The sequence below is a fragment of the Erithacus rubecula genome (assembly GCF_903797595.1).
Source record: "Erithacus rubecula genome assembly, chromosome: 2".
NCBI classification, from domain to species: domain Eukaryota; kingdom Metazoa; phylum Chordata; class Aves; order Passeriformes; family Muscicapidae; genus Erithacus; species Erithacus rubecula.
Window position 1 is genome coordinate 107,915,447 of NC_136685.1, and position 27,666 is coordinate 107,943,112.

At 44.3% G+C, this 27,666-nt stretch overlaps 1 protein-coding gene across 1 annotated transcript in view; it reads right to left on the minus strand.

Annotated features, from left to right (window-relative positions):
* EML6 (EMAP like 6) overlaps positions 1-27,666 on the minus strand; it is a 93,558-nt gene that overhangs the window by 24,042 nt on the left and 41,850 nt on the right. Inside the window, 20 exon segments of the mRNA XM_079298527.1 lie at positions 1,254-1,380; positions 1,552-1,753; positions 1,830-2,006; positions 2,526-2,614; positions 3,181-3,312; positions 3,541-3,693; positions 4,572-4,713; positions 5,372-5,499; positions 6,110-6,221; positions 7,348-7,550; positions 11,016-11,116; positions 13,683-13,776; positions 16,542-16,647; positions 17,220-17,406; positions 18,107-18,225; positions 20,003-20,109; positions 21,014-21,181; positions 21,449-21,661; positions 22,706-22,962; positions 24,369-24,506. Coding sequence (XP_079154653.1) covers positions 1,254-1,380; positions 1,552-1,753; positions 1,830-2,006; positions 2,526-2,614; positions 3,181-3,312; positions 3,541-3,693; positions 4,572-4,713; positions 5,372-5,499; positions 6,110-6,221; positions 7,348-7,550; positions 11,016-11,116; positions 13,683-13,776; positions 16,542-16,647; positions 17,220-17,406; positions 18,107-18,225; positions 20,003-20,109; positions 21,014-21,181; positions 21,449-21,661; positions 22,706-22,962; positions 24,369-24,506 — 2,955 coding nt within the window.

A 27,666-nucleotide genomic window follows, 5' to 3' on the forward strand; every position in this document is an offset into this window, starting at 1 on the left:
CTTGAAGAAAGGAATTTACATCTGTACCACTGCTACTTATTATTCCTGTAACAATTTAGCAATTCACTCAGAGTAAAATAATAATTTTCCTTTTTTAAACTCAATTTGTAAACATTTATGTTTACCAGATGATACACTATGCCTTTTTGTAGCAAAATGGAGGAACAAATTCTTTATTTGAAGAAAAGAGATATTCTTAAAAGAAAGGGAAAAGAGAAGGTTATGGTCCAACATTCTATTGCAAAAATCACTGATCCTCATCCCACCTGGTATTGCTAAAACATGGTGATGAAAATAAATGGGTGCAACATTTTTCTTCTTATTGTTCACACCCCACATTTCACACCCAATTCTCCTGTTCTGCACATGAACTGAGCAGGAATTATTAATTACTTTCTGTTCAGCATGTTCAGCACTGTGTTCTTTAAAGACAGAAACTTCTTTTTCCAGGGCCTACATGAGATAAGGAAGTATTATGAACTCCATTTTGTCTCTTGTAATAACAGAACAGCTAAACTGAAATTCTTGCTGTGGATTAACCCACTGCAGTCCTTTGTGTCAGTGCCCAGTGGGGGGCAAGAGCAGGGAAATTCATGATAAAAGAATGATCATTTCTAAGGAAATATTCTATCAAGAGAATGGGTTCAGAGCTGAGTGACCAGTTGCATTCACAGGTTAGGGATTTACTGCTCCAGTCTTTGAGGGGGAATGTACTTTACTGCTCATAGATGCTCCTGTTCTGTCCCATCAGATTTTACCACCCCCTCCTGTAGGTCTGTGTTTCACTGGACTCAGCCTCTATTCTTAGCTCTTACCTCTCTTCTTTGCTCTCCTCTCCAACACTATTCCCCTTCCCTAATTTTTCAGAATATTTCAGCCTAAGGCCAGCATGTGCCATGGGAAATTCCAGCTTTAACAGTGACAACCCAACACAATTGCAAGGGATTGAAAATCTTTCAATAAAAGCACTACCCAAAGCCTTAACCACAAAATATTTACAAGCTTACCACTATCACAAGTGCTCTGCTGCAGACACACACTGGTTAGGAGAGAATGCAAATGCTCATGTGAACAGCAGAAGAGAACACAACGCTCAGAGATGCATCATATGCATGTATTTATCACATTAATGTGTTCTGTGAACATGGTTTTAAATGTTATCTGGTGAATTTTTGATTTCTTGTCTTATCTCTGTACTAGAAGGAAGAGATGAAAAGGGCACACCTGGAAGCAAAAGCCTTTGTGGGACATACCTCTCTTCCACCGAAACTTCCTTCAGCTGCTGATGGGGTTTTGTGCCTTCCATTTCTCGGATGCTCACAGCATAGATCTTGGTGGTGTAGTCAATTGCCTTTTCTCTTGCAACATCACTATCATAACCTTAGGAAAACAAAACACAGAATCAAACAACCTACCCTTGTTTCACAGTGGGAGAGTAGAGAACAAGGAGACCTGCACGAGTCCTTACAATTCAGCACAGCAAAGCTCCCAGTCAAATCCCTGAGCCAATCTCTGATTCAGGCAAGGAAGACTGAACGAAATCCTCTTTACCTCCATCCTCCTCTGCATCAGTGTCTGACTCCTCACTGTCCACCAGCTTGCTCTCCTGGATGCCCAGGAACTCCCTGCTCCAGATCATGAGGGCGGTGTCGGCGCCGCCCACGGTGAGGAGCACGGAGTCGTTGTGCAGCCACTGCACGTTGGTCACCTGGGCGCTGTGCCCCACGTACTTCTTGAACCTGGCGTGCTGGCCCTGCACACACACACAGCCCAGCTGGCACCAGCAGCCAGCACAGGGCCTGCTGCCCTCCCTGTGCCACCAGACCCACCTTGACGGGGTAGGAGAAGAGCTTGACGAAGCCGAAGTCGTCGCCGGTGGCCAGCAGGGTCCTGTCCTTGGTGAGGCTGGCGGCGTTGACCACGGTGACATCGCTGTGCGTGGGCCAGATGCCCTCGCACGTGGGGCCCAGCACACACGTCCACGTGTCCCACTCAATCTTCTCAATCTGCAAGAACCCCCCAGATGAAGGCTCCTTGCTATGAACGTACCAAATGTACGCTAATTTTGGTTTTTACTTCTTAAGGAACTGTGCTGCTGCAGGTCGTTAATACAAACTGTGCATCTTCATCCATTTGAACATTCCTGTTTTCCCAAGGCAGAGCATGCTTTGGATACAAACCTCCCTGAAGATTTTCTGAGGTGCTAAACATGGGTAATTCTAATAATCAGCCTCATGAAAAAGCAGGTCATGCTGTGTCAATGTGGTTTACAGCCTGCATGCAGCTGGTTACACAGAAAACAGGTGACTTTGACAAGGGGATCATGGCAAATGGCAACAAGAATAAATTTAGAGATACAAACAGAAACCTGCACATTCTGCCATTTACAAATGCTAGGAAAAGCACTGTGGAACTACTAAATAATTCCAATTCTAACCATTTTAAGTACAGCATTATAAGACCATTTGAAGACAACTCTTAAAATTAATTTTCACAGTAAAAATAATCCAGTACACAATTCATACCTCAGCAATTCTTATAATATGTCTTTTCCCCCTCGGTGCTTCAAAAAATAGCTGTTCTTTGGCACCAGAATTGACTTGCAGTAACTTTCCTGGATACAAACAGAGAGTTTGTTACAAACCTTATTAATTATTATGACTATCAAGAACTTTCTTTTGATTGAATGATTTCCAGGGATAAATTAAGAAATTATCTCTAGAGGGTTATTCATAGCCAAAGTAACACAGATACTTAAAATCACTCTTGTAAAGGCCTTATACTCTGATTCAATGCATAACCAATATTTTAAATACCACCCAATATCCTTAAGAAGTTGCTGTTGCACAGCAAATCAGTTTCTGCTGATAGGCAATAGCTTTCTTGTGTTTCATCATCACACTAATGGCAGTCAAAAATAAATGCATGTGCCATTCATTTCCCCAATAATTTGGATCCTGCTGGACTTAATTAGCTGGGACCATGAGGCTCCAGCTTCTTGCACAGCTCAGCAAGGAGAGGAAATTGGATACCAAGAAATGGAATTACACTGGATTTGTACAGGCTCCATGGGGAAAAAGCATTTGCATCAGTGGCTGATCTCAACAACTGGAGTGGAACAGTTTCCTGATATCCCATTTTATGGGCATTTCCAGTCTGGATCTGTGGCCAGCACCTCACCTCTGGAGTCCCAGTCGATGTGGGTGATGTAGCTGGAGGCACCTTTGCAAATGCCAACTCTTTTGCTGGTAAGGACGTTGTAAATATCCACAAAGTTATCGTGGGAAGCCACAGCCAGGTACTTTCCTGATTCTGTAAGGAGGAGAGACCCAGGTCATTAAAGGGTAAATCTAACTGCTCCTGGTGTGAGTTCAGCAGGCAGGGGTGGGCCTGTTAAAGGGCAGCACACAGCAATTGTAAAATATTTCATCACAGAGCACACACAGAGCCAGTCTTCCTTTGCAACATTCAACCTCGCCTAGACAAGAGGAACAAACCCCAAGATTAACACTGCTCTTCCACCTCATCTCCCGGCTGTACCTCGTGAAAACTTTATATCTGAGATCATCTCCTTCCTGTGGTGAAAGGAGACCATGTCCTCCACCGTGTCAGCATTGACCACCAGGAAGCTGCCGTCGTTCAGCCCCACCGCCAGCGCCTTCCCGTCCGGAGAAAAGGCGCAGCAGCGCCCGCCTGCGGGAGCACAGGGAAGTGAGCCCGGAAAAGGGCTGGGAAAAGCATCACTGAGCTGCAGCTCAAAGGGCTTCACACCCACGGGTCCTCTGAAAACAGATCTGCTGTCTCTTGAGGCAGCTATGTTGCAGAGGGCTGTGATGGATGATCCCATTTGGAACAGGTTTATGTGCAAACACAACCTTTCAGCTACATTCTAAACACAACAGAGACAGAAATAAAAGAAAAAACCCCACCCAAACATCCAGAAAGGAAATCCTGATGGGAAATTCAAAGACTGTAACTGTGTCTCAGCATTATTCCTGATCATACTCTATCCTACAGCTATCCTCATCCATCCTCAAGTTCACTTCTCTAAAATATTTAACTCTGTTTTCCCCTAGCCAGTTAAGGGCTCCTGGGCTCCAGATCTGTCACTGAAAAGGAACAATTTTCAATTTCCTGAAGGATATTAACGAGTTAATAAAACAAGAGTAATTTTGAGAAGGCAGCATTTCAATGTAGCTTATCTAATTTTATACAGAGGAGAGGGCAGGAAAGTGTGAATTTTAGAGAAGTTGGTTTAACAGGTAAAGCTCATACTGACAGCAAAAGATGATTAGGCTAAACATTCAGGAAATTATACTTTAAACATTCCTAGAGAGGAAAGTAGTTCTGAGGTCAACTCATCCCCTTGAATTGGGGGGAAAGTTCACTTTATTATCATTCATTACAACAGATTACAGTCCTCTCTCTTCCTTCCCTTTGCACTGACCAAAGACAATTCATTTCCTAATGGCCGTGTCCTTGCCCTACCCACAGAACAAAAGCAGAGGGGAGTGCTACAGAAGCAGGGGATCCCTGGCTGCCCCGGGGCTGCCAGGGCAGGGCTGTGTCACCTTTTTTGAGTTTCCTGACTGCCAGCATGCGGTGCTGCGCCGACAGCTCCCAGATGCGCAGGGTCTTGTCGTCGCTGACGGTGGCGCACACGGGCAGGAGGGGATGAGCTGCCAGCCCCCACACTTCTCCTTCCATGTGGCCCTGCAGGAAAGATGCCATGCAGCAGGAAACAATGCACCTGGGGCTGTGTGATGTGCTCCAGCCTTGGCCCAGGAAATAAAGCTTTCACCATCTCCTGTCTCCAAAGCTTCCCACGTTCCTAAAGACATCTCTGCCTCCCTGACAAATGTCTAAAACACTCTGCCATAGTCCCCTCCACCATTACTGGCTGTAACTCCTGTTCTTCCAATATCCTCCTTTCCAAACTTGAGATGAACAGGGAACAGTCCAAACAGGACTTTAGCCTCAAATCCTAATATTGGCTAATCCCCAAATGTCCTTTTTTAGATCCTTGTTTGCCCAACATAATACTTTGCTTTAATCTTGCTTCAGATTCTCAGTTTTCCAACTTGTTAATCACTCTTCCTATTTTGTTCCAGTTTTCCTTCAGTTTGCACACAGTTTGCTAGCACTGCATATCAAGGTTAAATAATTTCTTGCTGCTCTCAATCTGCATTAGTGAATGAGTTCAGTGTTTTATAAAACACAACCTCACACATCTTGGATAGCAAGGCAGTCATGCAGGCAAGACAAATTTGAAGGATTACTTCATGTGATCAAAATTTACTGGAAAAAAAAATACCAAAGAGCATTTCTGTAAAAATACAGGAAAGTTTGCTATGGGAGGTCCATACAGTACCTGAACCAGCAGAGTCATAGGCCCACTTTTATCAATTTCAAGTATTTCTCCATTTTTAGTTCCTACCAGGATGTGCCCATGCCCCAGGCTGATGGCTCGGATGGAGGGGTTGTCTTCTAAAAGTAAACCTGGAGAATGTAAGATTTTTTTTTTTTACATTTCATATCACTTGGAGCTAATAATTAAAATCTGTTCAAAAATCATGAGAAAAAACCCCTGATCAAACTGGGAGATAATCCATGGATCCCTCACTCATTCAGGGAAGGGAGTTTCTCTCTAGCAGTAGCAATATAAAGACTGATATTTTACTGCTTTAAAGTGCCAGGGTCTGAGGGGCTCAGGAGTTCCAGCACCTCAGAATTTCTGTGATTAAAGAAATGTCACTATCCTTTTCCAGACTTCCACACTGAGGCCTGGGGAATTTACCAGGTCCCTGCTCCCACCACAGGGAATGTGGCCAGCCAAGGAAACTGGGCTGACTTTGGAACTGCCAAACTGAAGGCTGGGCATATTCCTCCTTAAAATCATTCCACCAATGAAAACCAAGCATAAAATAAAGGAGGGAATTGCAGAACAGACTATAAATGACAAGGAATACATGAAATATATCTCATATGGATCAAACCAGAACATTCCAGCAGAGCAAGTGCTGTGTTGCTGTTCCCTTTGGCTTCTGGTAAGGTTTGATCCCCAGTCCCACCCTTTTATACCACTGAAATATACACTGAAAACCAATACCTTTAGAACTAGGAGAGAGTGCTGCTCTTTTAATAGCATATGTCTTCAGACATCTCTCAAACATATCATCCCAAAGGGCCACAATTCCATCTTTTCCACCCGTTACAAAGCCCTGCACAATCAAAGGAGGAGAGGACACACAGATGTCAGCACTCATGGGGGAGATTCAAAAGGACATGGCCAAAGGCACAATAAACTCTCCCTTGCTTTTCATTCATGTGTCAAACTAAAAATGCTGGAGCCTGTATCTATGAGGGAAAAATTCAAGTGGACAAGAATTAGAGTTGCTTTTCTAGGGTTATAAAGATTTGCAACCATATGGAGCACACACACTGCTGTAAACAGGAATGCTGGACCAGGACATTTGTCCGCATGTGGAAATAAGTGATGGAAAAATGTATTTTACCCTTAGAAGAGGCAGCAGTTGGCAGTAGCAGCTTCTCAAGTTATTCCAAATTCATCTGACTTAACAGATGCTTCAACCCAAGTTCTAATAATGCATCAGGGAGCAATTCTCTCATTAATTCCCTGGGTAGATTATCTCAGCCAAGTGAATGCAAAAGAGCATAAATAACTAACCAACAGAAATCTAAGTGAAGAGGATGTTCAGTGCCAAGATCAAACAGAAAAAATGATGGGAAGGCTGGGAACAATCAATTAGGGCAAGAAAGGATTGAGCCACAGGGATCTTAATTGACCTTGATATATAAAAATGTTAATGGCTAACATTCCTCTCATCCTTTACTTCTGCAGTTGAAACCATAATCTCAAAAGGGATATTCCATTATCAACATTATCTTCAAACTGCCCTTTGTCCTAAGCTCACTTATGAGATGCAAATAATTTTGCCATAATTTATTTTGCAGATTTATTAATGCAACTGAAAGAGAATTTGATATCTGGAATAGAGAACTGAAAACACAAAACCTTTGGATAGCTAAAGTTTTGACTAAGACACAGTGATAATATTATCAAAAAATCATGTCTCACATTTTGGAAACTAAGGCAGTAATATTTTTGGGATTTGATGTTACCCCTTACTCTCCTGTGGTTTACATAAACATGAAAACGACATGTTGGGGCAGAGTGAGAAATAAATTCTGAATTTTTAGAGCTGTACCAGCACACAGAACAGGGTGCTCACAAACCCAGGCTTGTCAAACAACGTCGGCTTTGTGATTTGAATCCCAAAACCCTCTAAAATCCATTAGTGCACCAAAAACGAAGGAGACAGGCACCTTGTCCAGGGCGTGCATGGCAAAGACAGGTCCATCATGGGCCTTGACTGTCCTCAGCAGCAGGGTGTCCTTCCAGATGTAGATGTCGCCGGTGGCAGCCCCCGAGAAGAGCAGCTCCTCGGCGCGGCCGAACGCGGCGCTCAGCATCGTCTCCGCCTTCCCCGCGCCGCCGAACGCGCCGCGCCGCGCCCGGAAACCTCCGCCTGCAACAGCGGCACAGCGGGGACACTGCGGGGGACACTGCAACAGCGGGGACACTGCAGGGGACACTGCAGGGGACACTGCAACAGCGGGGACACTGCAGGGGACACTGCAACAGCAGGGACACTGCAGGGGACACTGCAACAGCGGGGACACTGCAGGGGACACTGCAGGGGACACTGCAACAGCGGGGACACTGCAGGGGACACTGCAACAGCGGGGACACTGCAACAGCGGCACAGCGGGGACACTGCAGGGGACACTGCAACAGCGGGGACACTGCAGGGGACACTGCAACAGCGGGGACACTGCAACAGCGGGGACACTGCAGGGGACACTGCAACAGCGGGGACACTGCAGGGGACACTGCAGGGGACACTGCAGGGGACACTGCAACAGCGGCACAGCGGGGACACTGCAGGGGACACTACAGGGGACACTGCAACAGCGGCACAGCGGGGACACTGCGGGGGACACTGCGGGGGACACTGCAACAGCAGGGACACTGCAGGGGACACTGCGGGGGACACTGCGGGGGACACTGCAACAGCGGGGACACTGCGGGGGACACTGCGGGGGACACTGCAACAGCGGGGACACTGCAGGGGACACTGCAACAGCAGGGACACTGCAGGGGACACTGCAACAGCAGGGACACTGCAGGGGACACTGTGAGGGACACTGCAGGGGACACTGCAACAGCGGCACAGCGGGGACACTGCAGGGGACACTGCAACAGCGGGGACACTGCAGGGGACACTGCAGGGGACACTACAGGGGACACTGCAACAGCGGCACAGCGGGGACACTGCAGGGGACACTACAGGGGACACTGCAACAGCGGCACAGCGGGGACACTGCGGGGGACACTGCGGGGGACACTGCAACAGCGGGGACACTGCAGGGGACACTGCGGGGGACACTGCGGGGGACACTGCAACAGCGGGGACACTGCGGGGGACACTGCGGGGGACACTGCAACAGCGGGGACACTGCAGGGGACACTGCAACAGCAGGGACACTGCAGGGGACACTGCAACAGCAGGGACACTGCAGGGGACACTGTGAGGGACACTGCAGGGGACACTGCAACAGCGGCACAGCGGGGACACTGCAGGGGACACTGCGGGGGACACTGCGGGGGACACTGCAACAGCGGGGACACTGCAGGGGACACTGCAACAGCGGGGACACTGCAGGGGACACTGCAACAGCAGGGACACTGCAGGGGACACTGTGAGGGACACTGCAGGGGACACTGCAGGGGACACTGCGAGGGACACTGCGAGGGACACTGCAACATCGGCACAGCGGGGACACTGCAGGGGACACTGCAGGGGACACTGCAGGGGACACTGCAACAGCAGGGACACTGCAGGGGACACTGTGAGGGACACTGCAACATCGGCACAGCGGGGACACTGCAGGGGACACTGCAGGGGACACTGCAACAGCGGGGACACTGCAACAGCGGGGACACTGCAACAGCGGGGACACTGCAACAGCGGGGACACTGCAACAGCGGGGACACTGCAACAGCGGGGACACTGCAACAGCGGGGACACTGCGAGGGACACTGCGAGGGACACTGCGAGGGACACTGCGAGGGACACTGCGAGGGACACTGCAATAGCGGCACAGCGGGGACACTGCAGGGGACACTGCAGGGGACACTGCAGGGGACACTGCAACAGCAGGGACACTGTAGGGGACACTGCAGGGGACACTGCAACAGCAGGGACACTGCAACAGCAGGGACACTGCAGGGGACACTGCAACAGCGGCACAGCGGGGACACTGCAGGGGACACTGCAAGGGACACTGCAGGGGACACTGCAACAGCGGCACAGCGGGGACACTGCAGGGGACACTGCAACAGCGGGGACACTGCAGGGGACACTGCAGGGGACACTGCAACAGCGGGGACACTGCAGGGAACACTGCAGGGGACACTGCAGGGGACACTGCAAGGGACACTGCAGGGGACACTGCAACAGCGGCACAGCGGGGACACTGCAGGGGACACTGCAAGGGACACTGCAACAGTGGCACAGCAGGGACACAGCGGGGACACTGCAGGGGACACTGCAAGGGACACACCCCGACACCAGGCACGGGGAACAAGGGACACACCCGGACACCGGGAACAAGGGACACACCCCAATACCGGGGAACAAGGACACAACCCCGGACACCGGGCACAGGGGACAAGGGACACACCCCGACACCGGGAACAAGGGACACACCCCAATACCGGGGAACAAGGGACACACCCCGACACCGGGCACGGGGGACAAGGGACACACCCCGACACCGGAGGGGGGGGGAACAAGGGACACACCCCGACACCGGGCATGGGGGACAAGGGACACACCCGGACACTGGGGGGGACAAGGGACACACCCGGACACTGGGGGGGACAAGGGACACACCCCGACACCGGGGAAGCACGGCCCCGGCAAGTGAACCCAGCAATCAGCCTCAGGTCCTCAGGCTGCACTGCCAAGCAAGAGACATCCTGCAAAAACAGCTCTTGCTATGTCTGCAGGATGGTTTTGCTCACAGCAGCTTCTCTCTAGAGGTGACCACAGCCAGAAGATGGGTTTAGCTGTGCCCTGGCACCCTGAGCATTTGGCTGAATAAATGGCAGGGTTTGCTGCTCCTCTGGCTGACAGAGAACCAAATCACAGCCCTGCTCTGGCTCAGAAAGCAGAAGCAGCCATAAGGCCCCTGAACCAATGCTTGGACAAAAATACACATGTAATCACAAAATATCACCTGCACCAGGGGCCTTGTGTCAAGCACTGTGGGCTTGACAGCTGACACCACACTGAGTCCCACTCCACTGAGCAAATCTCAATTAAAAACACACCTTTTCTTCTTGCAAACAGACTATTCTTGGAGTAAGATGCTGCTTAATGCACATTACCACCATGGAATTTGGCAAGTAGCAATGCAAATCTATGTAATCACTGCAAAAATAACCTGAAGATTTAAAAAATGCAGAAAAATAACTTTTCATCTTAGAGTACCTGAACCACTTGAATACTTAAAGCACAGCATAAATTGCAGGAAGCTCTTGAAATTACCTAAATTTGAGTTGTCTTGAGTACCTGTGTCGTGTGTACACAACTAAAAAGTCATGAAGAGTGAAAATTCAGTCCTGAATAAAAAAATATCCTCAATGAGAACTGATTTTGTGGGAGCCAAGGATGCTTGTTTAAAAGAATTCCTTAATATTATGACTAGAATTGAAACACAATTAGCTGGAAATTCTTTCCAAGGAGGAAGGAATATTGTGACATTTGCTGATTCAGAGGTGGGTTTTCAGCCCTTTAATATTTTAGTAACTGTGGAAAAGTGCTTAACAAATAAAACAAATTCCTAAACTGAGAACATGATGTTCCTGTATTAAAAATATTCCCACATCCTCAGGTTAATCAAATATAAAATATTCAATACAGTACCTGTTTGCTGCCAAAATTTGATGTGCTTCATCCCAACTGTGACTAGTCTGTCCACATGATGTGGATTACACTTCACTACAAATATTTTATCTTTATGGCCCCTGTAATAAAGGTAGACATTTTAAAAGCTTGGCAAGAGATGACTTAACATTTCAAACTAATTAAATAATTTATATAAATCATTTCCCCATCCAACAAAAAGTAGAGAGAGTCATATTTCTGCAAGGGTTTAGTTCTGGGAGTTTGCCCCATGGAGCTGGCAGGAGGAATTTGAGAATACACCATGTGGGGAGTAAAAATCCTCTCCCACTGAGTTTCAGTTCATTTAAGTAATAACAAAGGAGCAGCCAACAAAGGTCAAGGCAATTAAGAGAAGACATAAAGGTCAACATTAGTATTTAAATGGATGAGAACTCAATAAATATTAAAAGATACTCTGGCAGGAAAAAATGAGGAAGTGTTTAATCTATGGGCTTCAAGATGGAAAATAAAATCAGAAAATTATAAAATTACAGTGTAGGAAGCAGTTCACTCAGCAGCACATTCATCTCCAGGTTTAGTTCTTGGGTAATTAAAGTTATGCTTGTTGATGTATTTATGGGAATTTACAAGCTTGGCTCTTATCAAAGCAAAAAATATTTCCAGGTGTATAATATTAATTATATCTATGTCAGTGTTTTATTAACCCCCAGAGCAGGAACCATGAGCTTTTCCCTGCTCATCTGCAGTTTTTGTGCTAGGATTAAGTGACTTTTTCCTGGCAGGCTCAGCAGATTTGGAAAATCAGAAACCCATCTGAGGGTCAGTATTTCCTTCTAGTGCATCAGTCTGTGTAAACCAGCCCTGGCCACCTCTGACATCTGCAGCACATCATCCTGCAGTGCAGAGGTGCTTGGTTCCAACTTACTCAGCAAGGATTTTAATGGAATTACACAGGAGCTACAGGAGCCAGGACAGGAAACAAGCTGCATAACTTAGTTCTGAAACAATTAAACAAATAAATAAGAGGGTTCTTAATGTTGCAACAAAAACCCTGAGAAGTCATGCTGGAATAAATCAGTCTAGAAAGATAAAGCAAAAAAGAACATTCACAAAAATTAAAAATGACTGCAGAATAAAGATGAGTGTCTGTACATGGTGAGGGGATACCCATTGCTCAGGTTTATATGATTGTAAGGAGATGTTCTTTTATCCTTGTGTGCAAAGGCCACATGAGGGCTTTTGTCTCTCTCTCTCTGTGTCCTCCTGTGCTCACCAGAACAGGGAACTTGCCTTTAGGCACTGCTAAAATCTAAACAATGGTTTCAGGTGGAACATTTCAGAAGATGAATTCATTTCCCCACTCTCTGTGAGGACCCTGCACATTTTCAAGGTAACAGATTAGCAATAATAGATCCACTGGGTACATGGTGAAAAGAACCCAAGTGCTCCATGTTCAGGTACAGACACAGCTCATCATTAGCTTGTTTTTAAAAGCTTAAAGGTCAGCATGGGAATATATAAAGTATTTCTTTGCTTGAGAGTCGAGCACAATCTGTCTGGGGACAGCAGAACTGGGATTGCAAAGCCCAGGGAAATGTCACGTTTTACAACACAGCCAGGGCTGTTGCTAAGCAAAGCCTCCAGCACAGATTTTAGACAGGATTTAAACCCTCACTGCCTAATAAACTGCATGTCTGAGATGGCATCGTGTAGCTAACAGACTGTGGTACACACACATGGTGTAAAACACTGATTTCTTCAGCAATGGGACACTACTAACAGAGACTGCTGCCACCAGAAAATGTCATTTCTTCTGCAACATGTCACCACACAGTAATTAAACTAAATTACCTTTCACAGGCACCTTTTTGCAGCTGTATTAACAATTTCTACTGAGCAATGCTACATTTCATGGTTGCAGAGAGCACATGGGATTCTCTCCTTGCCTTTCTGGTACATGCACCCACACTCACAGAAATTCAGTCCTAGGGGTCAGTGGCACATTTGCTTTGTTCAAGGCTGAGACAGAAACCAGGTTCTCAAACAGTTTGATTCTCCTACACTGAATGACTATTGATGCAATCCAAAATGTGAGTATAAATTAGCAACCATGCAACTTTAATCCAATTCTCTTCCCAGCACTGGTCCCTCTAAGCAATCACAAAGGACTCTTCACTGTTGGGCCACTGGCTGAGCTTTCAGCTGGCAATTGAAAGTGCAAATAGCCCAGAGAAAGCTGGCTCAGAAAAAAGGCAGGAGCAGCAGTGTTTGAATATATATATATATAGATTATAAAGAACTCTTTTTTCTTTTTAGAAAGTGATCTGATTATTGATGGAACCCAGCACATCATCGAACACATAAAGGAAATGACACCTCTGGTGACTTCTGCCCTGAGCCAGGACACAAAACTGGGAGAAAATATTAAACTTCACTTGAAAAGCCTGAAACAAACTACAGTGCCAATGTGGCTCTCCCAACAGAAAGAATAAGGAACACCTGACAGAAATAATTCAGTGATTCCCAACACTGGGCTGTGCATCCCCTGGTTTTAATCTGGGTATGTTGCTCTGAGACACCACCCTGCTTACAGAGCAGAGCTCTGCTTTATTTCTTTGTTCATAGGGAAAATGTGGGTGATACTGCTCAGAAAAAAGGAGACATTTTAAAATGTGGGTATCCTACCTGGTTGTTGCCAGCTTTTCTCCCTTTTTCCAGTCCCAGAACACAATGGCATGGTTATCATCCAGCCCCACAGATGCCAAACATTTCCCATCAGCTGTACAGAAGCAATACTGAGTGTTAAAGGTGCAAAGGATTTAGCTGGAAATGTAACAGGCAATGAACACAACAATCACACTGCAAACTGAATTTCTAATGATGTACCAGAAAGGAAGCAAAAATACCCCTGAACTAATAGTTCAAGAAATAAGAGCTCAGATCTTTCCTAAAGACAAACATAAAACATTCCTCTGTGTAAGTACAAGGCAAATAGGGAGGATCAAACAAGGCAATGAAATTCAATTTCATAAAGATTAAGCACTCTAAATCCATGTTACATTTTATACGAAATATTTCTGGTCAGATGATGCTTTTTTTCTTTGCTTGAAATGGTGCAGAGATTTACTAAATGTTCATAGGCAGGGTGAGGAAACTATAAATATGGTATAAAATTTTAAGGCTAAAAATAACTGCTGGCTATCTCCACTTTCACTGCAGGAAAGACACAGCAGTACTGATAATGAGAGGAAGGAAAGCCAGAAGAGAAAATCATCCATAATTCAACAGCACCCAGGCACCCTTGCACATGCATGAAATAATGAAAAATGCAACAACATCTAACAAAGTTTTAGAGACAAACTTCTCTCCTGAAACTCAAAAAAGTTTATAAAACTAAGTCATGATTATTGCAGTTTGTGGTAAGACAATTGAACTTTATAGGGTGTACGAGGAGCTGATCACCTGCTTGGATTTTTTAACTGCAGAAAAGTCAGAGTTGGGGGAGACAGAGACTGAACAGGAGCACTGATCTGGGAATGTGCTTCCCAAAGAAATGAAGGATGTGAAGGACTCTGGGCTTGGGCATATCTGACTTCAAGAAGAAAAGGAGAATCACTGGTAAAAATTACTCCAGAGCTACTGCAGAGATCCTAGGGCTGAGTAAGTTCTCACAGACTTTAGTGACTGAGTTCTACTAGAAGCAAGGCAAGAAGGAGAAGGGGAATTTAAAAATCAGGAAGGAAAGAACAGGATCAACTGGAAGAAGCAGAATAAGGCAGGAAGAAATTAAGTTAAAATACAGAACAAGAAACCAAAAATGAGTTTATTTAAAAAATCCCCAAGCAACACAATTTAGACTTAATTCACTCGAAACAGGTTTATGCACTAGTATGGACTATACCTTCCAAACTTTATCCCAAGGTATAAATGTTAAATTAGCCACCAGAGGGCACAACCAATCACTGCAGGGATGAAATTATCCTCTTGGAATCACAGTGTCATGAGCAGGGCTGTACCAGAAGGATCCAGCTTTCAGAAATGGGCAGCAGCTGATGTTTTAGAGAGGGAGTGAGGGCAGAGAGAACTGGGGGAAAAGAGTCAGCTGCTGCATCAACTACTGCCAGAAAAGGTTGGGAGCTCTGGGTTTCCTTCTTTGAGCTCCAAGTAGTGTGATCTGAACTTAATTTTGGAATCTCTGTTATGGAGACAATGCAAATCCCCTAGCCAGGGCAGCACAGCCCCTGATCCTGCAGGGAGCTGCACATTTGCTCAGTCTGTCCCTGTCTGTGCCAAGAATTCCAGCTAAAGCCAGCTAGGAATGCAGTGTGTGCATTATTGTCAGGAGCAGGTCCTACAGCAACACTGTAATGTTGGGTGGTTGCTACTCTTTAAAAGACACTCAGGATCTTCTGACAGATTTATGCCCATAGAATATTTGGCCAGTTTATTCTTTACATGGGCTCTAAGATCCAGAGTATTCATACTCAGGAATTTACCTGGAGTTAAAAGTGCAAACCACAACATATTTTCAAAAATAGGAATGTTTGTTCAATTAGCATCTCAACAATAAGTTTTTTGACATCAGTGCATGTTATCTAATACCAGTTAAATCATCCTTATCCATTTTCCCTCCTTCTGGCCCTTAATCTCCTTTCAGAATGAGTTTACACACCACAGTGGGTCAGCAATTTCACATCTGAATTCCAGCTCTTGGATGATCACCAGGGCTCCTCTCCTGATAACGAACATGATTCCACAGATTTATCTTTGTGGAAGTCAAGCTTCTTTCATACAGTCTTGTCTTACAAATGTGATCTACATCCTAATGAATTCTTACCACATTTCTGGAGAGCAGACTATGAAATAAGCTGTGTTTAATTGAAAAAAAAAAATCAGATCAAGTAAAGGATAGTTCAGAAAAAGTAATCTCTTAATTTTTTTAATAGAATAAGGGAGAGTGAATTGTGAAGCCCTTTTATAAAGAAACAAGTATTTAAGCCCCCACCATATGGATGATATTCTTCAGTGCTGCACAAAGGAATTATCCCTTAAAAACTGAGACAGCTTAGGGCAGCCAGCTGGGAAAGACAAGAGGGAGAGACAGCAGACAACCGTTTGTCATATTTACTTCTTCTGTAAACTCAGTGAAAAATGTGGCAATTGTTAGCAAATGTGAAGAACTGGATGAGCCCAGAGGTGACATTTCCAACTCATTTATATGCTTTGAGTCATCATCCTGCCTGCTTTAAAATTCTCACACCACCATAGACAGTGACCAGAATTCCAGCTGCACACTTGGTTTTAACTACCAGACACCACCAAAATCAATCATTCACACACACTATTTTTATCAGCAAGCTTCCCTGTAAAATTGGTACTGGCTGCAATTTTACACCTCTTTGAATTAACATTTCATCACAAGGACTGTTTTTAAATTAACCATTTAGATAAACACAGGCTGTGGCTTACCTGAGGATTGAATTAGAATCTCATCACAAGGACTGTTTTTACATTAATCATTTAAATAAACAGGCTGTGGCTTACCTGAGAAATCCAGTGCACACACTCCTCTCTGGTGCTGGCCTTTCAGCAATGACAAACATTTCAGGGTCTGGGTGTCCCAAACATGGATGGCAGCATCTCTTCCAACCTAGGTCAGAGGGTTAATTGGGATCTCTGCCCACAGAAGTTCAAAGCACACCAATAACATTAATTAGCACTATCATATCTTTAAAACACTACTTTGCCATGAGCCCTATTTTATCTTTTTCAAGATTTATTTTCTCCTTCAGAGAAATATCAGTGGATGGTTCCTAAAATTATCATTGTTCAGCAGCATATTCATGGTATCATTTATCCTGATGTCTGAACACAATGAATACATCAAATTCAGTAGCACCTATCAGCAAAGTGCCCAACAGCTTTTATCTGAACAAGGCTGTTGAAAGCACCTACAAAAATACTGCAGCTGAGTAAGGAAAATCCAAAACCTGCTAGGAAAGAGATAAAACACAGCTCATGTGTTTTACAGCAGAGATCAAAAGTACATGTAAGACTTTTGAAGGCCACAGCACAAGACCAGCAGTGTTTGTTGCACAGGAACGGTTTCATGATCACCTCCATTAGTTTTAGCAGAGAAACAGGAAACAACACTGAATTTGCCCGGATTTAGGAGGAAAAAGAGAATGGATAAAGAGAGTAGTGGTGTGACTGAGCTCCCACCTGGCCAGTGGCCACATAGTCCTTGACAGGGTGGATGCTGAGGCTGAGTATGTCGTCGTCGTGGCCGAGGTAGAGGCGCTGCGAGTGCTGCTGCCGGTTGTAGACGACGGCCACGGCGGCGATGTGATAAACCACCTCTCCTGCCTGAGTGTAGAACAGGTTGTTCCTGCAGTCATAGCCCCTGTACCTGCAGCAAACACCAAACACCTCGTGGCTGCCCCACAGCTGGGGAAATCTGGGTTACAGGTTCTTTGGGTGTTCAGGGAAAGGAGCTTGAGCTCAGGAGTGTCACAGAGGCTGCTGCCCCAAGAGCAGGAGCTCAGCAATCCTCTCAAGGGTTATCTGCACTCAGTTCCTAAATCAGCACTGATTTCACAAAAAGGCTGCATCATTCACATAGAATTGTGTCCAGCAAAACCTCACAACGAATTGGATTGGAGCAGAAATCTATCAGGCATTTTAACACATCACAGCTATCACAAGCAATTAACAGAGACTCTGCTCCAGGAATCATCAGGCACAGTGAGCAACAAGCACAAAATGTAATTTCACAAAACTCAACACTGATGTATTCTTTATCAGTGTTTTAAGCTTCCCTTGTCCCTTAACAAAGAGAATCATGGAATGGGCTGGGCTGGAAGGGACATTATGGATCAGCCAGTTCCACCCCGTGCCACAGGCAGGGACATCTCCCACTGGACCAGGTACTCAGAGCTCCATCCAGCCTGAAATACAACTGTAAATAGAAAACCTCTAAGAATTACCACAGGAACATGACAAATTAATTGTGGTTAAGCACCAAAAAATGCTTTGCTGTGATATGAATTGTCAGAACACCCCAGCCATGTTAATCAGTCAGAAATAGCAAATATTGTCTGCTACTCTACCCATGTATGAACTGCAGCTTCAAGCTGTCCTCGGGCGCTCGCTCTCTCTTCAGGAAGGGCACAGAATGGTTTTTCTCTTTACTTTGCTGTTTCAGCTGAGGTAGGTCTTCTTTGTAAACCTAAAGAAGAATTGCTCAAGTTAAATGCACATCTCTTTTTTTTTTAAATATTTGTGTATGTACATTTGAGTGGAAGTGACTTTAAGCATGAAATGCAATGTATGCTGGTGTGATGTTCAGTGGTTACAATGCAGAGACAGGCACTATTGTTGCCAGCCTCCAGATGATAATAAATGTTTTCTGGACAGCAAATTCTCCTGGCCTGAGTGGCCCAGAACAGCAACCTGGAGCAGCACAGCAGAGTGTATTTTATCTAGAAAATCCCAGTGTCACTAAGTGAAAAGGAATGGAAATGGTGACTGTGAGTCTCCATGTGTATTTTAATTTCATCTGTGCTTCAGTGTCCAAGCTCAAATCTGAGCATGAAGAGCTGCATCTATCTCAGGATTATGGTGAAATATACAGGAACCAAAACCACTCCAGTGACCTGCCAACATGTCCAGAATCCCAAAGTACAATTACAGCTCTATAAATACACAAAATACTTTCCATTGAAATACTTCAGAAATGCTAAAACTCTGTGGAACCACTAAGGGTGTTTGAAGGATCCCCAGACAAAATCCATTACAATGCTGGAATGCAGCTTTAGTGGTTTTTTCCTGTGCCTACATTTCTTGGACAAATGGATAATGAAATTGCCACTCCCAGAGAAATCTACCTGACTTCCAAGGAGCAACACTGGATTTTTGGAAGAAAGGAAAAGAAAGCAACAAACCCAGTGAAACAAAATGCTGGAGTATCATGTTCTGATCCATCTCAAAAATGTAGAATCCTCTCTGCTGCTTCAGCCATAACATTAAACAGAAAAAAACCCAAACCAAATCCCAATTCTCAAAGATCAATATTTTTATTTCCCAGTGCTTTTGTTAATTGTTTCCTTTAACAAAATGCAGCTTCTGCTTGGGGCTGTCTCACACTTCCTATATGAGATGCTATTTTAAGCAGCTCCTGCTTTTCCATGCATGAACCTGCCTGGAACATTGCTGTTTAACTGGCTACAATGATATTGTCACTTGGAGTTTTCAAACCCAGACGTCCTTTTTGACACACAGACAGTGTGGAGGAGGATGATGACTGATTTGAATGCAGATGGAAAATCAGGAGGAGGAGCATGGGACTAGAACTCTGATGACACTGGGAGTGAATGAGAGGGAAGGGAGAGAATTTGGCAAAATCTGTTAAATTTGTTAATCATGATGGATCTCTGTAACAAACAGGGGAAAGAAGCTGTTGGCAGAAGTATCTATGCAATTTATTGTAGGCTAGAAAGTGAAGTGAAAAGATAAAGGATGCCCTTTCCTAAAGTCTGGAATGTTAGAGGTGAACTTTCCACATTGCAGAAAGCAGCTCCATCCCAGCCATTAAATCCCTTAAATCAACATGAACCAGCTTATCCTGGGATTTTCCCCTTAGTACAAGATCCCAGTGCTGCTCTGAGGAATTCCTGACCTGGCCCTACTGCAGTTAGAGGTCACTGGACAAGGGGACAGGCAAAACTCAGCTCACAATGACAACAGCCCAAGTGACTTGCAAACAGAACTCAAATCAGAGTGCAAAGATCACCTAGTTCCAACCCCCAAAACACAAGTTCTTTTCTCCAAACCCTCTCAAATTCTCATATCCAGCTCATAGGTTTATGTATATTGGTTGCATAATCAGCTGAATACCATCAAAATATCTGAGAGCAGCCTGTGAGTCAGCAGCAAACTTCTTCTCCTTGCTGAGCAGTGATGGGAACTTGCCAGGCAATTGGCCCTGAGGGTTTTTTCACACTCACCTGGCGATCATAGTTGATTTGAGCTTCCTGCTCAATGTCAGAATCCAGCTCTGGCACGTCGGATAAATCTGAATCTGATTCCTCACTGTAGGAATCAACACCACCCTCTGCTTTAAAAACAATGAAAAATCAATATATTGAACACATAAAACCACAAGGAAATAGTATGTGATGTCTTATATAATTCAGACTATGGGCAAAGCAGTGTTCAAGAAGTTTGGGAGCTCAAGCAGCTTGTAGAAGTCACAGGGGCTGACTGAACGTGTCAGGCTTCATTTCTGTCTCTCCTGTTTCCCTGCCTGGGGCAGGAAGGTGGCAGAGAGAAGCAAAATCACTGAGCAGTTACTGGTACAGTTCCAGCATCAGAGAATTCTGCTTTCAAAACAGGGTCTGGAGAGCAGACACTCAGAAACGGCACATAAAAGCTTTCACTGATCACTCTTTGTGCTGAAAATATTGGCTGTAATGTAGGTATTTCACCAAATTGTGCATGTACAGAGTGAAATTTTGCCCTTCTGCTGCAGGGAATCCAGATTTTAGCAACCACCAGGACACAGTTCACATGGCTTTGGTAGGATATTATAAGGATCACAACTATAACAAGAAGAATATCTGAAGCACAGCTAATGCATAAATATATTTGTTGTGAGATATGTGAGATTGCATTGAAAAATAAAATTAAACTATTAAACATGTAGTGTGACTTCCAAATGCAAATTAGATGGCTAAGGTTGAAAATTTAATTATCTAGTCCCTCTAAATGTCTTCTTTCACACACTTTGAGGAATGCTGCTTATGTATTCCCAAACACAAATATTGCAGCCTGCAGCAGCTTTTAATGTGTCCCAAACCAAGGTTTGTCTTTGAAAGCTTCAATGTCCCAAACATGCTGACTATATGCAATTCCAAAGAATTATGATTTTTTTTCCCCCTGTTAATTCAATAACAGCTCTTCCAGCAGTGCTGCAGCTGATTTAACTTAATAAACACCTGAACAGAGATGATGCTTACCTTGTGGGGAGGCTTCCAGGATGCCATTGGTTATCCCTTCTGGCACAAATCTCCACTGAAAAACAGAGTGATCAGCACCTCCTGTGCTCAAAACCCACTGGAAATCGTGGGACCAGCGCACGTTGGTGACATGGGCTGAGTGGCCAACGTATTTCCTGAATTTAGCTCCTGAAAACAACAGGAGAACTGCTGCTATGGAAGGGGAAAAATAACCTGGTGACTAATGAAGTTAGGTTCCTAAGAGAAACATGCACTTCTGAAAACAGCTACACAGAAAAGGTGCAAATCTGGTCCCTAGATTCATTAATACTTGCAGGAATTGTGCACACACTAATTTGAATTTTACACCAGAATGAAAAGCCACCATTAGAAAATGCACTGATATGGTGCTGAGGTAAATCTTGCACTTTTCAGCCACACAAAATTCCAGCTTACCTTTCTTCAGGCACGGAAATCTGAATAATTTCACCAGCCCAAAGTCATCACCAGTCACCAGCACGGAGCTGCTGTAATTCCCATCCACAGAGTTGACATCTGTGATGTTTGTGTATTTTGGCCAAATTCCACTCACTTCAGATCCTATCACACAGGTCCACGAGGCCCAGTGAATTCCTTTGATCTCATCTTTGCTCGTTAGATGCTTCCCAGCTGAAAATGTGCAGGTGAATGACCAATTTCATCATTTGCTTTTTAAAAACTGTTTCATTTCATCATATTTATCTGTGTATTTTAGTTGTGATTAATTCTTAACCTCAATTAAGAAGAGCGACAATCTTCTTTAAATTACTATAATCTTTGATTTGTGGTGTTTGAGGACATCACACATCTGAGGAGTTCTAATGCAGCTGCATTAGAAATAATCAGAATACTAATGAGAATTAGTAAGACATTTAGGATTAGCATGCTAAAAACATATGAAAGTGGGAAAACTTCATAATTACAAATCTACCAAAGAAATGCCTTCAGTAGAAAGTACTGTGAATAGCATGAATTCCTAGAACACTTTCAAGTACTAGAAGGTTAATAATACATAATTTTAAATAATGCTCACATGATTTAAATAGATTTGATAGTAGGAATTTTTCATCCACATTATCTTAAGTCCCTGAAATGTGAATATTTGGCCAGTCAGCCATTCTGTGGTGTTTTTGCTTACAGGGGCTGTTTTAGAGTTGATTGAAGGCTACCAAACTAGCCCAAAAGAGCCCAGAATTTTATTTCTAAAGCTCTCTTCTGCAAAAGTTTCCTCATTAGAAAACATTTTCAAATAAGAGTGAGAATAAGTCAATTACTTAACAGTGTTGTTTCCACTAACAAGCCTTTTCATTGAGAACCTCAGCAATTTGAGCTGACTCAAACAGTTCTCCTATTTTTAGTTACATTCTTAAAAACATTCAGATGACTAACAGGAATCATTCCTCAAGGAAGGACAACAGGGACAGAGGGGGTTTGGTATTTACCTGAGAGTGAGTCAACCTGCAAAAGCTGCTATGAAAAAACATGTGATTTACACAGCAGAGACAGCTTTTCCTTAAAGCTGAGGATATTTAATAAACCAGCAGTGGGTGTTTCTTTAAGTTCCAGCCAGGAGACTCCACTTTCACCTGCAATATTTGTATCACACCTGTGGTGCTCTCTTCAAACCCAAACCAAAATCCAACGGTTTGTAACACGAGCCCCTTGTAAACTTACAGGGCATCTTGTAGAAGAGCCTCTCTCCAGCGCCATCGTTGGTCTGCAGGAACTTGCTGTCCACAGACCAGTCGATGTGGGTGATGAAACTGGAGGATTTGCTGCACTCCCCGATTTTTTTGTACCTCTGGGCCACGGCGTAGACGTCCACGGGGCCGTCGTTGGAGCCCACAGCCAGGTAGGAGCCGTCCGGGGAGAATTTCATCTCGTGGATCACCTCCTTGCGGTCCTTGATGTGCACCACCTCTGTCATATCCCTGCCACAAAAAAGATACAGGCACTCAATGATTTGCACAGTATCAATTTTAATTTTGTTTTGTTTTGTTTTTTTGTGGTTTTTTTTTTTTTTTTAGGAAAATAGTCATTGGGAAGGCTTTAAAATTAATATGAATGGTTCACCTAAGTTTTGTTAAAGTCATTAAAGCAGAGCATTACAGGGGTTTTCCACTCCTATCAGCTTGGAGTTCCAAGTATTTTAAGTATATTCTTGGCAAACATGTGAAGAATAGTCAGGAGGGGGCAAACCCCTCCAGATATCAATTAAAACAGCTGTTGTGTTTTGAAATCAGGCTGGGGGTTTGGCTGTTTCACTCTATGGCCAATTTAAGGCATTACCTGCTTTTGTGTGCCCTCCATAACAGCATTTCAGACAGAAAATGCTTAAGATGCAGCAAAAAAAAAGGCTTGCCACTAACACAAAAAGAAGAATTCACGTTTATCTTGAAAATGCTTCAAAATATCTTTGGACCACCAATTATTTTGTATGTGTATGGCAGGAAATAAATCACCAGTGAAGAAGATCCCTCTCCAAACTATGTTCTCTCTGTTATGCACATTTCTTCTTGTGGGAGCCTAGGGCATACCCCTGGCCTTTTTGGGGGGTCTCAAAAGTGAGACCCTGGTGTCACAGGTGCTGAATTCTAACCTCTGGGGAAAGCTGTCAGCACAAAGAGAATGGAAACAGGTCACCAAAATTAGTAAAGTATAAATTAGACTTTTAGAACATAGATAAATAGGTTTTTTGGAATGTTTATGATAAGGGACACGTGGCCAAGATGGAGAATTTGGGGGGTGGACACCTTTTCCTCCTTCTCCATGTCATCCATATTGGGTGACACATTGGCACTTTTAGATTGGATGGGGTCAGGGCTGGACCATTTAATAAAATTGTATTGTATTGGGAACATTTTGTAAACATGTAATACGTAATACAAACTATCTAAAATAAGCCCTGCCTTCACCAGGCAGATTCCACCATGGGTGCCAGGCTGAGCAAACCCTGCTGGCCAAGCAAAAAGTCCCTGAAATAAGAAATAATAAACAATCCTTGGAACAAGAGAAAACCATCTCTGGCAATCTCTATTCAGCTGCTTCAGAGAAAACCAGAGTTTGAACCACCTCATGTCCCTCTGGGGTGATCCCGGGGCAAAGAAGAAACCTCAGACTGGGACACTTCTCACTAAATACCTGTATAACTTCAGACTACAAGAAAAAAAGCCAAATATGAAAATCTTAAACTTCAACAGCATTATTCCTGAGAGCTAATATTTTGTGTAGATTATCTCCTCTTGGCCAAGCCACCACCTCTCCCAAGGGACACGGCTGTACGTGCAGTGAGAGTTCTGTTTCCCTGTGGAAAGGCAGGAGTGGTTTGTGGTCTCACCTCACTCTGAGGACGATGAAGGATCCATCCTTCATGCCAAGGGCCAGCTGGGAGCCGTCGGGACTGAAGGACACGCTCCTCACGGCCTCCTCCATGTTGCAGCGCGCGATCAAGGCATGGTCAGCCAGGCTCCACAACCTGCCCCAAAAGCAAGGGAGAGCTGGTTCAGTACCCCAAAATGGAAAATAAAAATGCAGCTGCTGTAGATTGGAAGGGTCAATGCAGCTCAGAGTGGAATTTGCAGTGAAAGCAACACTTGGGGAACATCAGCACTCCAATCACAGGGAAGATCTTCTTGCCCTAATTCTGATTGAGCCAGGAGACAAAACTGCATGTTCACTCCCTCACATCAGTGCAATTAAAAAGAATCAATCAGTAAATTATGTCCTAATATAAAGGCAAATAACATCCCTGTATTTTTCTGAAGGAATGGGGGGAGCTGCCCAAATTACTACAGGCTGACCTCATCAGATCTCAGTAGTCTGCAAGACTTAGAAATTTCAAGAACAATTGAAATAATGGTGGAAAATGCATAAAAAAAACATATCTCAGGGTAAAGAAATTAAGACAACAATACCAACGCTCTTTGTGTTGAGGACAGAGTCATAAATGTATTGATATCATCTTCAGTAAAATATGTGGATTATGAATCAGGAGATGCCATTATGTGCTAAACTGGAAAAAGAACAATTTTTGCAAGAACTGTAATGTGACACTGGACCAAGTTGTGGAGCAAAGCTGGACAGAAAGGAACATCCAGGCTGGATGGAAAATACTACTGAGAGTTACAGTAAAAGCTCTGGAATAGTACCAGTTCCTATTTTCACTAAAGGCACTAGCACCAAGGATGTGGATGCTACTGAGCTTGGGTGTGCACAGGGAGCTGGGAGGCACTGGGAGCACAAGAGGCTCCAAAAGACAAGTAGTTCTGTTGATGGCACTGGAATAAACAGCAAAAACTTGGATGGAGCCTGAAAAAAAAAAGGTGGAAAAAGACAAACCAGAAGATCAAGAATCTTGCAGTCTCACAAGGCAGAAGCTGTGAGTCCAGTATGACAAGGAATGAACCAGGAAGGCTTTGGAAAGATTTTGAAGAAAACACCAGGAAACAATTGTTGCTCCAAGATGTTGCTTCCACATGAATCAGTCTGTACAATACTCTGGAATCCTAACTGCAAAATATGAGATTTTACTAAATAAATGTAATAAATAGTTCTCTATGCCTTCAGAGAACGATATTTTTTCCCTGTTCCTGTGGTAAGGGTCATCGAACAGGCAGCTTTCCTAGTTCAGATGGTTTGTTATGGAAATTTAAGATGCTAGAAACCTGTATTTGGCTAGAGCCTTCTCTCAGCTGGGCTGGGGAAAAATACAGTAACTCCCCTTCTCATTTAGACATATCAGACCCAAGAATAACATCTGACTCAGTAAATACTTTTATTTCTAAACCAAATTAGCTTTATATTAGATACCCACTCATTGAAAAACTGTGATAATCAAATACTAAGAAAAATTACCCAGTGAAAGGCAATACAGAAACAGCCTTGTTGATGCAATTTTAGTAGTATAGAAAAATTGCAGGAAAATCCTTTTGTGTACTTTATCTTCATGAAAGTATTTATACATTTCACTGGAATTCCACACATGAAGCCATAGTCTACAAGAAAATCCCACTAGCACTGAAATCCCACCCTCTGCTGTGCCCAAACAGCTCAAAGGTGTGTGATGCTGGGCAGTAAAACCCCTGCACATCCAAAGGCATCAGGGACATCACAGCTGCTCCAACAGAGGTAAGAATGGTAAGAGCAGCACTAGTGAAGGTCTGATGAGCACACAGACCCTGCAGTGCCTCCTGCAGGGGCAGAGCTGGCTCAGGCTCTGAGTCAGCAGCACCTTCTCCAGCTCCAGGAGCTGAATTGCTCTGCTCACCAAGGGATGAGCCCAAGACAAGAAATCTCATTTTAGTGGGATTATTGGTTTGAGGACAGTGCAATGCTAATCCCAGCTTTGCAGCCCCCCCTCCAGAACTGCCCTGCACCCTGCCAGGACCCTTGTGCCTGTCTGGCAGGCAAACCCCAGCAGGAGATCATTCATGCATTGCAGACACTGAAAGAAATAATCCTCCTGTAGGAAGCAGGGAGAAAACAGCACTGTAGAGAACAACTGTGGGTTTCACACGTGGGTTTTACTTGGGGTTAGAAAGACATGAGGGATGGCAAAGGTAGGGAACCAGTACAGGTTAAGAAAAGACTGAAAGGGAAGAAAAAAGAAATCCCAGCTGAGCAGCAAGCCTCAAGGCAGAGGTGAATCATAAGGTGCCATCTGAAGGGGCAGCAATCAGAAGATGGCTGTATGGTAGGAGATGGATTTTTGGCACTCAGGACAACCCCTATCTCTTTAATCACAGGTAAATAACCAGTGCAGAGTCTATGCTGAGGTGAGAGCACACAGCAGCTCTGTGGGTGTGGGGTTGGGGAGAGTCTGAGCAGCACCTCCAAACTCTACAGTCAAATCTTACTAAGCACAGTAAAATGCCATTTTTTCCCTCAGAAGCTTATAAATATGCCAGATTTTAACACAGACAGAAAAAGGACCATCCTTGACTTTGTGACATTGTCCACAAATTCGTGGACAACATTTTAAAACTCTGCTACAAATCCTCAAGACACAAGTGGTGTAACTAAACACAGGATCACAGAATATCCTGAGTTGGAAGGGACCCAGCAGGATCATCAGTGCAGCTGCTGGCCCTGCACAGACACTGCAACGATCCCACCTGTGCATCACTGGGAGCAGTGTCCAAATGCTCCTGGAGCTCTGGCAGCCTCGGGGCTGGGCCCATTCCCTGGGCAGTACCAGCACTCTCTGGGAAAGAACCTTTTCCTAATGTCCACCCTAAACCTCCCCTGATTCAGCTCCAGCTGTTCCCTTGGGTCTTGTCACTGGTCAGGATAGAAGTGATCAGTGTCTGCCCCTTACGACACTGGTGCATTTTCATTAATCTCATTTTCTGGCACTTTAACTGAATTGGTTTTAGATCAGATTTCCTAAACACCCAAGGCTGAGGCAGACACCTGTGTAAAACACTGGACAAAGGGATTTAGGCTTTAACCTTACCAGAAGAGAAGCATGAGGTGACCATCCCCCATGTAGATCCCCTGTACACAGCAGGAACAAATCAACAACACAAGCCCAAGATACAAATCCAGCGCACTTTGAACATAAACTCTGATTATTTTTACACGACGCATAATATGAAAAGCGAGGAGACAAAACTGGGGAGGGGGAAAATGTTATC